Genomic DNA, 13,265 nt, shown 5'->3' with positions numbered 1-13,265 from the left:
ATAATCGTTATTCGACCAGCAGAGCGAGCTTCTTTTCTTTGTGAGCCGCCTGGATACCGCTATTGTATTACCTTTCCATACCTATCTCGCCTGCCATTCTGCATTGGGCTCGAGGTCCGTGCAACAATGACTTCTCCTGACAATGATTTGTTTTAAGGTGAGATGGATGTCGAAATAAAATCGACTTCCCCAACTGAATCCATGATCCATGGGTCAAAGACAAACAATGTTTAAATTTATAGAAAATTTCCAGTCATAGCCTATCTAGAGCGCTATTCGTCCGCGACAAAAATATCGAAAATTTTCCCTGATAAGCTTAGGGTGGTGGTAAATAGTGTTAAGCAGGCAAATGATATTGCTGGCTACGGGTCTTTTACCAAGGAGTACCGACTATACGTACCAGCCAACCAGGTCGAAACGGATGGTGTCGTTTCCTATTCGAGTTTGAATATCGCGGATCTTCCAACACACTGGGTTGGCTGTTTTGAAAATTGCAAATTCAGCATCAGTCGCAGTCGCTAAACTTATATGAAAAGCACATGCACAATTCGCATGGAGATTTATCGACATCACGATTTTGCTACATAGATCTCCCCAAGGATCCGCTTCTCTGTATTTTTACGTAAACGAAATATAAGAACGTATTGTCAATTCCTGTACAACAAGTCAACGGCTTAGACGCTATTAATCTTGAGCACGAAAACGACGTTTTAAAACACTGTGCAACGGTACCGACAAACTATTTTTTTTCGTTATATTTACATTTGCACAAGCCGTACAGCCCGCTACAGCGACGCATCGCTACAGCTCTTGCCAGAACGGTAGCCAAACCGAGTACATTTTCCCATACAGCAGTAGAATACATTTTTGTTTTGCTGCTGTACTCCGACTGCTCGGTGAGAGTATGGCGTAGTAAAGTTTGTTCTCTTGCTTTGTACATTTTTCTCTGCATAGTCAAAGGGAGAAGCCCGCACACGAAAGCGTTGATGCCGGTCGTGGCGTAAACAAACCGCATTCATTGTCGTCGTTTGTAATTAAAAATATTGAATAGATTAAAAATATTAAAAAGTGTAAAATAAGTAAAGAGAAGCTGTAGCTGGTGGCTGTACTAGGGGTAGTATTTTTTTCATGTTACTGCTTTGCTTACAGACTGCCGTACAACGCTAGGCGTCCTGCACTAGCGAACGACAGCAGCGTCGAAAGAGAAATGAGAATGTAGGCAGAAAAATTACAGCCGCGGAAAAGGTAGGCATTTTGCATCCTTGCTCTCGCTCGATCTGTCACTCTTGCTCGTGAAGATGGTGAGTAACACTCGTCTATAACGAATCGGATCAGAAACAGGGACGACAATCTCTTATGGATGGAACCTCTTCTTTAAACATAGTGTTCAGCCACTAGTTAATGTTCAACTAGCCCAACATAATAAACTGAAACACGTAGCTTTTGAAGAAATCCAATCCACGCGAACCACTTGCATGTAATATCTATTTCTTTCTGTAGCTAATAAAATTCCATTTACTCAATAGTGTAGAAAATCTCTATATTCTTCCACTTTTTATGTTTACTCTGCCCTAACATTATCCTTGCAAACTAAAAATTATCTATATTTGTGTTCTACCTCCATCGATCTTTGCTTGACTTATTTTTCTGTTATTACTATATCTTAAATCAGATTCATAACAGTTACTAACACAATAAATTGCATATAGACTCATATACACTCACAATCTCTACCATTCTAGATATTCAAACGCTCGTAACCTTCGCGATAACACAAACCTGGTCACAAACGCGAACATGCAATTGCAATCATCCACACATCCTTACACTCGCGATCTTGCCAACATTACAACACCCCGGTAATTAAGTGAATGTGTTAGCACATAACCCACTGCTCGCGCGGTCATGAATCAGTCCTAGCCTCATGCTTTCAGATAGACCAATCAAAACATAAAGCTCATATCCACTAGACAACACGTTCCATAGTGACATAACTGGGAACTCTAATGAACCCACTTTCTGCTAGAATCTGAACGGTACACAAAAAATTAAGTATTAGATTCACGGTCCGCGCGCGATCATTCTGCAAGACACGTGAATATGCGAAAGGCACAGGGTTATAATATAGAGTTTATACACGTGAAGTTACAAACACGTTAGCACACGCGACATACAAACGCACTCGCGATCGAACACGTTAACGTACAAATGCTCGAGCCCTTCGCGATGATACACGCGATCGCGAAGTCCCTACGCCGGCACATACCTGAACCGTACAATGAATACCACATTCAGAATTCTGGCCCGCTACAATTGGCATAAAACAGTGTTTTAGCGGACGCCATTGTTTGTCTCATCTGCAGTTGTAGTGTGTGATTCTGACGGGGAGCCCTTCCGAGAACCTACCTCTATAACTTTAGTTGTAGAGTTGTCCTACAACTCTCGAAAAAAAAATAATCCAAAGGCGTAAGTACTTCCAGTTTTGATGGTTAAATACGTTTATTATTCTAGACTTCGTCAACATCAGTATACTACAAAAGGCTATAGGCTCGTAGCTCTCGGACCATGTTTCCCGCGCAGAGGCAAACGGAAATCGTCATTTCGAAGCGGTTATATTAAATTTTACCCAGATACTGATTTTCACGAAGTCTGGATTAATAAACGTATTTAACTATCACAGGCCTTTGAATTATTCCACAAAAATCAACGAACTTTTCAAATCGAAAAGAACCGTCCCTTAAACGATGTTCATGATTTCAAAAGCTTAGTCACGATTTTCGCGATTCCATCGCATTTTCGTGATATTTTGTTCATCGGATTTTTTTTTGGCAGAATAGCGTATATTCCTTGTTTTGACGTGAGTCTTTGTTTTTTTTTCCTTTCTTAAGGATTTTTATGAACGTGTCTACTGGAAAACGGACAGAGAAAGAATGACCGGAACGGTGAGAATGAAGAAACGGTGAAAATTCACCATTTTATTGGAAACACCGCGAAAAGATATGTCCTCAAGCAGGAATCAAACCTGCGATCTCCCAGTCTCTAGTTGGGTGCGTTTCCACTCCAGCAGTGATAATAAATATCTCAAGCCTTGAGCGCAGTCCACTGGACCTAAAAATAGATAACGTGTCTGTTTTCCAGTGGACACGTTCATAAAAATTCTTAAGAATAGTGTGATTTATGATTTATGGTCATGATTTCAGGACTTAGGTCACGATTATTGATATTTTAGTCTCAAATAATGCGATTTACGTTCATAACTTCACAATCGTATTAAAGATTTTCGTAATTAATATACATCGTGATATTTTATTCTTCAGCTTACTTTCGACGTTGACACGTGGTGTAATGTGACTCATGTAAAAGCTTTAAAAAGAAAAGTACTGGGAAATTCTTGATCAGAGTAAAATAGCTCGAATCTCTGTACGCTACCAGATTAAGTTGCTCAAAATATATTCCAATATTCCGATATAACTGGATTTGTCTTTAACACATATCAATCAGCATGGACTACAATGAATCGTTACAGGCATGTCAAAGTTTGTTTGGAAATCTTAAAGTTAAACTGAAAATGGTACAAAAATTTACAACGAGATAATTCAATTTTCTCTACTGCGTTTGCTGAATTTTCACTAAATTCAATCAGTAGTACTAATGCTATATATGCTACTTTTCTTTGGAAAAATCTGTGAGGAAATAAACTGCTATTTTCGTTTTCCTGTATTTTTCCGTTCAAACTTAAATGACAGTAATGATCGTACTGAAAGAACAGTAGCTTTATGTGGAGAAATCTACGAGATGGCTCTAAAAATGACACTGATAGAAAAGAATTATTACTGACTATCACCCAAAATACACAAAGTCAAAATAACTTCTAAAACTTGAATCATGCCATATTTATTCGATAACATATCAAATAGTTTCAATTTGAGTCTTTTATTACAAGACTTAGCATACAGGGTGTTTGGTTCATGGTTAAGAATCTCTCGGGGGTGATAGACTGCCATATTTGGAGAAAAAAATTGTTCTACACATACCATCAAATCTCAACCGTTACAGAGTTATTGAACTTTTTGTGTAAAAAACTTATTTGTCTTAAAATACCTCTAGCTTAAAAAGTATACTTTGTATTTTAAATGTTTCAGTTCCATTCGAAAGGTAAGAAAATTTCCTATTGAATGGTGTTCTCATATCTTTTAACTAATTAGTTTTAATTACCTTTTAACTGTAAAGTAGTTAAAAGTTAGTGTTTTTGAGGAGGTTTTTGCTAATTTTCTCGAAATAATGAAGTATGATTATAGCAATATCCATTATCCAAAAGTTGGGTTTTGGGACGATGCATGATTTGTTCTTGGACGTCATATTTCTATCTCTTCTCATTTCTTTGTAATTTCATTACTATACTTTTCCTGTAACCGACTTGCAAGTGCTTAAAAGACTCTAATCTAAAAAATATGCATTATATCGTTATTAGCAAGATTTCATTAAAAAGCTGAGAAAATGTCCTATCAGTGTATGTACAAACATCTTTTAGTTAAGTGTGCTAAATGATTTTTTACTAACGAAATAACTCAAAATTTGTGTTTTTTGGAGAGTTTTTTAATTATTCTAATTATTAATCAACAAAATTTATCGTAACTATTGTTCATTGATGCCCCTTAATGTTCTCTATAACTTTTTATTAGACACTTTATCTATATCTCTTTTCATGTTGCTGCTATTTAATAGTTAACACAGCATGAGCTCCCTACAAATGTAGTGGGTTCGAAATCATTATTTTTGCATATGAAACGATGTGATAAAAACGATTTTGCGTCGAAACCAAAAGAGATAATTGAATGGAGTCAAAGAAAGAACTGTAGAACTTGCTGAGATGCATTATTTCCATGATAATAATGGTGATGTTTATTATTTACTATTTTAAGAAAATTAACGAAAATGCCAATATTAGCACTAACTTTAAACTAATTTACTTTTAAAAGAATACTAAATTCACTTAACTGAAAGGTATTAATACATTTTTCACTGTAAAATTTTCCTGGCTTTTGAATAAAAAGAAAAAAAGTACAATAGGTGCCGTAATTTTTCAATTAGAGCTGGTACTAGTGAAAATGAGATAAAAAATATCCAAGTTGAATAACCCAAAATCATGAAAATAAGGAAAGGTAAGTGTATCACGTCAAAGAACAAATTAAGCAGCTCATCAAGACTAACACTCTGAATTATTTAAATGATGAGGTTAACTATTAGGATTTTCAAGAAATGAACGAACAATCGTTTGAAATTGTTTGATTTTCAATAAATTACTTTGAAAAGGCTACTTAAACTCATTAGCTGAAATATGTGAGGGCATCACTCAATGCGAAATGTTCTCACCTTTCGAATGGTACTAAAACATTTAAAATACAAAGTACACTTTTAAAGTTAGAGGTATTTTAAGACAAATAAGTTTTTTACACAAAAAGTTCAATAACTCTGTAACGGTTGAGATTTGATGGTATGTGTAGAACAATTTTTTTCTCCAAATATGACAGTCTATCACTCCCCGGGAGATTCTTAACCATGAACCAAACACCCTGTATATTCACATTAATAAATAAATCTAATCAATCGTGAATGTTACATAGGTTATAGCATCATTGGTGTTATCACTTCTAATTCGAAAAAGTTGTTGATCATGCACAATCCCATAAATCTCTCAAAAACTATCTTAGAATAAGATGGTAGATTCCACATATGAAAATGTTTTGTAAGATTAAGAGAAATCCTTTTTATGTGACACCCAATATGCCTACACTGGTCAAGTTACGGTTGAGATATTGAACAATTCAAAAAATGTAGCAAAGTTTCATGGTTTGAAAGCATTTACTAAAAATGCTATATCTCAACCTCTCGACCAAATTTTCACAACATTTGTTCACGAAAATTTTTGCAATGAACAGTACTTTCCAAAACATGCCTTTGGTATATTGAAAAAAAATATTGACATTCGTTTTGTATGGATTTTCTTCAAAATTAACCAAAAATTTTTTTTCGTCATGATTAAAAGGTTCTATAAGTAATATAAGGACTATTTGTAAAAAAACTTTTGAATGGTATTTATTCTCTAAGGTCCACAGAAAAATGAAAAAATATATTAAAAATAATTGGGCTTTGAAAAAGTTGCGAAAACCACTTATATACGACAATTTTGCTCAAAAATGACCATTTTTCACAAATCGCATTTGCGGAACCTCTAGATGATTTTTTAGAAACTTGATTTGTTCTACAAAAGTGCTTAAAATATGCTTATCTTTCATTATAGGGTTGAGCACCATGACTTTTCGAACATCGATTTTTTTTGGGACAGCCTAGCCATCACCTCATCCTAAACCGAAACCGCTATAGCCCAATCGATGGTTAAGAGAACTAAAACGAATTGAAGCAGCCAAACTACGATATTATACCAATTAACCGGAACCCCATGACAAAGCAGTATTTCACTAATGCCAGCAACAACTACAAATTGAACAATAGCATCCGGAGGTATGTTGCAGACGCAGCCGCAAGGAAAAACGCAAGAGAACAGACGTCCTTCCGCCACGTTTCTAGCGAATGAAACCTTAAGTACACTTAGTTTTTAAGTGACTTACCAACACATAGGGAATGCCTCAAGGGAGCAATCTTGGACTTTTGATATTTATCACGTTCTTTAGCAACGTAAAAAAACTATTAGATTTCAGTATGCACATAAATGTTGAATAGGAGAACAAGAAAAAAATACCCCCATTGGCCCATCCTTGAGTCGTTCCTCTCAAGTAACGATTGAAGCTTTAAAGCACTTTACCAAACGATTGAAGCTTTAAAGCACTAACACCAGAATCAGAGATATTTTTATTATTTTTAACATTGTCGAAGATTGCAAATCGTTCCAACTTCATCGTTAAAAGCTCTTAAACCTTCACGAAGTGCAGTCTAGTGCCTTAGTTGGTTTCGCAAGAAGCCTTACAGCACATGGTGGTGATTCAGACTTCATGACACAAACCTCTCTCGATGGCTATGTACAATAGAGAAAGATGCGCATCCCTTCAATGCATTCTGTCATGATTCGAATCACGAATTATTCAGTCACGATGATTATGGTACTGCATTTCTTTAAAAGGTGCTACGGGCGAAATTTGGTCAAATTGATTATATTTCTTATTTAAAAACCTATTTTAATCCACCTAGTGGTGCAATTGTGACTTTCTCATTTGTCCAAACTACAATTCCATGGCTGGTTATGTTCAACTTGTTGAGAAATTTTAAACTAGTTTTAATTTTAAAGTAGCAACCCCTCATTGCATACTCCTACCTCAGCCTATATAGGTCAAATTTTATTTAGGGATTAGGTTGACCATTTTTAGCGTGATTGCATAACCTTTCTATATGCCAAAGTCAAAAAAAGTCAATTTTCGTCAAACAATTTTTTTCGAGATTTCATCAAAACTCAACGTTTTATGCAGTTTAAAGTCATTTGACATCAAAAATGCAAATTCGATTTCGAAATTTTCCTTTGAGAATTTTTCATTTCAGTTTATATGGGAATTTGCTGCGTGGTCGCACTCTTCCACCCGTAACTCCGGAACCGGAAGTTCAATCAATAAAAAAATCAATAGCAGCCGATGGGAAGGTTGTACCTTTTATTTGAGACTAAGTTTGTGCAAATCGGTTCAGCCATATCTGAGAAACAGAGGTGACATTTTTCTCCACATACACACACATACATTTTCCGATATCGACGAACTGTGTCGAATGGCATATGACACTCGGACCTCCGGGCCGGGATTAGGATGACAATTTTTAGAGTGATTACATAACCTTTCAATATGACAAAAAGAGTTCAATATTTTTCATCCTTGAAGTTCAATTTGTTTAAAATGCAGGAAAAAAGATCAGCTAAGCTTTCAATTGAGCGAATCTGAATTTTCAAGTTCGTTTAAATCCTGGCATTATTTTGTTCGCCGCCGCATAACGATAGTTTGCCCTTAATTGCCACTCACTTTCTACAGTTTTTTAGTCTACTTCAAGTGTCGCAGGAACATACACATTTTTCTTCGGCATTTTTAATTTGTTATATTTTCTTTCCCTTCCTAAAAGCATACCGCATAATGTGGTAAAAATAGAAGTTTTTAATCATTTTTCATTATATATTGGCTCAGCATACGGTGGATTCACTTTTAAAAGAAAAACACCTCTGTTATAACCCAAGAAGGCGCAAATAATATAAAATTTACAAAATCAGTGAAAGGTAAGTTCAATAGACCAATGTATAAGCATCATATAAAAGCAACTTCGAATAAATTAGTAAGACCCTAATAAAATAAAAAATCTGCATTGCACTATTCGTTTTACAATACGTCAATACATTTTACTTTATTTGGAATGCAACAATCGCACGCTCCTCTATTTTTACACGAGTTCTAATATCAAAATATTAAAAAAAACAACGTACGGAACATTGAACGGATATTTACAGTATTCTCAATCTAATACATTTGGGTAATCGAAAAGTTTATAAATAGCCCGACATTGTCAATTATCAACATACCCGTAGTAAAAAAAAAACGAAGACAGAATCAGTCGAAAATCTACAGTTGACAATTATCGACTTCGACGAAACTGAGTTTTCCTTCAAAAGGCATGATTACAGGCGTTACTCCCGGAAAGGTCGTTTAGGTAATTTTGTGGTTGATGGCCACGGTTTTCATAAAAGGCTAACATCTACGGATAACCTGCCAAACCGGAAAGAACTTTGTCAGTTTCATATGTCTTGAAGTGACTGCTACGTCGTCTGGGTGCCGTTAAAACTCTAACCAGAAGACTATTTGAAGTCTGCCGTGACGTAGGTTATGTCGTCCGATTTACTACACAATCGAACTTCATTAGTATCGTCATGTACAGCTTCCGGAATCGCATCCGTCTAGCTTTGTCAATTGTCGCGAGTTGAAGTTACCAACTTCTTATAAGTCGACAGTCCGGCTCCGGCTTTTGTTCAATGCTTACTTATAGACTATGCTCCCAGTCTGTTTACGACATCTCGAACGATTGAAACCGTTGGCTAACATTTTCGTCGAAACTGCGGCTTCCGGCTCCGATTACCCTCGATCCAGCATTCCTAGCTATCGACAAACGTTCCGCAAACGCTTTCATTCAATTGGTGATAGTATCCGCCACACGCAGACAAATGTATTTTGTTCGATTGGCAAAGTATGGACAGTCTTGAATAATAAACATATTTAACCACCAAAACTGGAAGTTATTACGCCTTTTAATTATTCCGTAGAAAATTAACCAACTTTGGCTAATTTTCGTTTAAAACAAAAATATGTTCATGATTTCAGGACTTTAGCCACGATTTTCGAAATGTCTCGTTATGCTATCGTCATTTTTCAATCACGAGAAGCGTGATTTATGTTCATGGTTTCACGATTGTACTCATGATTTTCGTAATTTATACGCATGTTATCGTGATATTTTACGCCAATAAAATATCGGCGTACTTTATAATTTGACACGTGGAGTAATGTGCTTCATGCTCATGATATCGACAATTTTATCATGAAAACCGTAACTTCTCTTCGTCGTATCGTGGTGTGTTAATTTTTGGTTACTTTTCAAATTTTAGCTAGCAGTAACGTAGCAATATGAACTGGATCATAAAAGTGTAACTGATTCGTGTTATCCTATTCTGTGGACTATATCAGGAACACGATTTGTGGTTCTATAATGTATTTTTGGTGCTTAGCGCAGTTTCCGTTTTCTGTCCGGATATCACACTGAGCCTTATCAAACGAATAACGATGTTCCAGGTCATAATAGTTTTCTTATATTTACTCCTCATACCTAGCACTGGTCGCTAGCAGATGGACATAACTATACTATATTTCATGGAAAGTGTATGGCATAAAAATGATTACACGAATAATGTTCCAAACTTTGTGAAAAAGTTCATGTGAAAATTTCATGATCATTGCCAGAGTTACATAAAATTGAAAATGATTAGGGATATCTTCTAAATATCACAAGCACGCTAGATCGTGACGCATGTACTAGAAAGCATGAATCAGTCCACGCATCCATGAATATTTTATGATATTGTGAATTATTTTACGGGCACTATTGTATTAAGAATCATGAACCAGGTGACGAATCCATGAATAATAATTCATGATTCATGAACTAATTCACGAGGACGAATGGTAAGTAGCGACTAATACGCCAGGGATCGTGAATCAGCTTACGTATCCATGAATATTATTTTATAGTTTGGTGAATATAATAATTGTCTAATATATTAGGAATCATGAATTAGTTCCCGAGGATTGAAAGGATTTATGAATAATATTTCGAGTTTCGTGGAATAGCGCACGAGAAAATATCCGGATTATGATCAAGATGTAATAAATCATGAATCAGTTCACGATGTATAGTCGGACACAGAAAAATGTTCTAATCTATGAATAAAATCACGAGTCAACCTTTGGACTTATGAATAATATTCACATAGTTGCGAACTAGTTCACATATAGAAAATCGATTTCCTAATGACATGGCAAATATTTCTACTAATAAAAGCTTTATGAAGACGTTACTGTAAGGAAATTAACCCTTAAAGGCGCAAATCAATTTTTTTAGAATTTTGTGAAAATCGTCTAACAGCTATATCACGTTAATACAATAATTTTTAGACGATTTTCAGAATGTTGTTTTAAAACAACATTGCGCATAATCATAAAACATAAAATACATCATTTCTATTCTTGGTCCTGTTTTCGTAGCATAAAAACGTGATTGTTCCAATTTGTAATGTTCGCGATTTTGGGAACAGTTTTCTGTCCGTGTAGTCATTCACACACAAGGTAATTCGACAGTAGAAAAACTACCATAGTTTCTATAGATGCCTAGTATTAGAATGCTAACCCGACACATGACTTTTAACAAAAATGCCAATTTTTTATGAGTCTCTACTTTAATCGTATTTCAATTTCCGATTTTTTTCTCTCTGCTAATAATTTACTTGATGATAGGATACAACGTAACTAGCTACTCCTTATATAGTTCATAGCAAGTCAAAATCAATTTCCAACTCAAGCCAACATTCGCTATTTGTGGGTAAGTTAAGGTCAAATGATGATGCGTTTTGTACTTCCGAACCTAAGAGAAGTGCATGTTGGCCGGAATGACATAATCAGTACCTATTTGGCAAACGAAACTCAATACACTGCCCATGATCACATATTTGTCCGTTTTCTGTGGAATTTCCTGTTTTTTTGGGACTGATTTGCGATCATAGGCAGTACAGTTCTGATAAATTATTCGAATAAAGTAATAGAAATAAAAATGACAGGGCGAAATATTCGAACACAGTAAACTAGTAAAGTTTCAAAATTTTAAGCACAAGCATCACCAAAACTAAATAAAGGCGATGGAAAGCTAATGATTATAAAAACAGCAACTCATAAATTGAATTTCAAACCCATCTTTCGACAAAGACTCAGAAAATTTTCAAAATCAACGATTCAACACTAACCGAACCCACCAAAAACGAGCTGAATACATTCCATTGTCCGAATGCCAATGTCCGCTGCCAGCAACCTTGTTACAGCTTCCGATTAATTTTAACGAGACTTTCCCACTAAAGCGTCGAGTGCAACTACTTTTCGGCTTATAAACATAAACAAGCAAAGGCAGAAACAAAAAAAAACTTTCTTTAACCGCACCCAATCGCAAAACCTCCTCACACAAGACCTTGCGGGAATCGCAACAGCCACCGTTAGTTGTAGTTTTTTTTCTGCGCCCAATTTGCACCATTTATGACCCGTATCCGCGAGCCGTCTGTCCGTCCGTTGTCCGCCGGTGCACTTTCTACTGTCCCGAAAATTTCACGCCCTATTAAACCCGGCAAATTGCCCGAGTACTTACCACTATCAACCGCAGGGCACCAAGTTCATGTGCGACGTCCGTCATGGTGTTGATTTTGTTGAGTTCACTGTCGGCTTCTCTACCGCTACTGGACGACTGTTTCTGACCGGACTGCGTGCTTGAAGCGTTACTAGTGAAGAAGTGGCCCAGAACGAATCGAAACACGAAAGTTGCACTATATTTTTTAACAGTTTGTTCATAAATATATGAAATGTTTTCACTTTTGACGGGTTGGCCAAGTGCCTGTTTGCGATACTGTTGCGGATGGTTCTGATCTTCGGCCTCGGAGCCTCACCGCGAACGAGTTCAAAAGAAACAATGTTACCAAACCGCTTCGGCACTCACACCAAAGGCTAATTAAACACCTCTTCGCTTCTCGGCTGCACAAATTTGCACAATTGTTATTCAATTTCGATCATAACAACAATCTTGAACGAAACGCAAACAAACTCGAGCACTTGACTTCGATTTCAGAACTCGACTTCTTGCGCGGATTGCTGTTACACTTATTTTGGTAACACGAAGGCAGAGATTCGCTGAGATCCTCTTTCCAACAAAAAAACGCTGTTCACTGTTCAAGCTCTGAGCAACGACTGTTCCTCCGAAAATCTTCTTTGATTCAGGGTTACCGCCGCGCTGCTGACTGAGGAAGATTTGCGAACCTCCTCTCGGGTGGTGCAATTTGCTGTTTCCACACTCACACACGGCACAGCTGGCTAGGAAGGGTGATGGATTTGGCAAACCTAATGCGGGGTAACGTCGTCGTCGCCGCCGATCACCGTCTTCCGACTGCCGTCTAAAAGAAAATCAACAAACTTCAGCAGAGGGAACGCGCGTAAACGAAGCGGGCGATGCGATGCTAGCGTCTTAATTACTTTCCTACGAGTGAGTGCTGACCAAAGTACGCCGCATGCTTTTATAAATTTTCTTCGCCATGCGTTGCAGTCAAGGCGGAAAACAGCCGCCGTCGACGACGCCGCGACGCTAGTTCAGATTGACCGGTGTGTTATTGCTGGTACAGCCGCTGAGAAACGATGCTTTTCTCTGGGACGAAAGAGAGCGGGAGAGTATCGGAGAAAATGCACTTTTGGTTTAGCGCGAAAAATGTTTCGTAACAGCCATGCGTTTCCATGGAGACGCCCGGTGCTTTTTCCCGCGAATATCAACACCACACGTTTATTTATTCGATTCACAGTCTCTTGTTACGAGGACACCCACTTATTCGTCATCATCCGGTTGAAAATTCGATAGCCCATGTGTCCATGTCGCCCATGCTGCGAACGTAATCGAATATATGAATCATCTGTGGTTGGATAGGTTGTTGA

General features: G+C 36.9%; 1 protein-coding gene across 1 annotated transcript in view; it reads right to left on the bottom strand.

Annotated features, from left to right (window-relative positions):
• LOC131685294 (actin-binding Rho-activating protein) overlaps positions 1–12,816 on the bottom strand; it is a 44,077-nt gene extending 31,261 nt beyond the window's left edge. The window contains exon 1 of the mRNA XM_058968915.1: positions 11,941–12,816. Within this exon, the coding sequence (XP_058824898.1) occupies positions 11,941–11,985 (45 nt within the window). The 5' untranslated portion in view covers positions 11,986–12,816. The remainder of the gene's footprint in view (positions 1–11,940) is intronic.
• Positions 12,817–13,265: the final 449 nt, after the last annotated feature.

Source organism: Topomyia yanbarensis, chromosome 2 (genome assembly GCF_030247195.1).
Source record: "Topomyia yanbarensis strain Yona2022 chromosome 2, ASM3024719v1, whole genome shotgun sequence".
NCBI lineage: Eukaryota > Metazoa > Arthropoda > Insecta > Diptera > Culicidae > Topomyia > Topomyia yanbarensis.
Note: the sequence above shows the minus strand (reverse complement) of the source record. Positions and strands in the feature narration are given on the sequence as shown.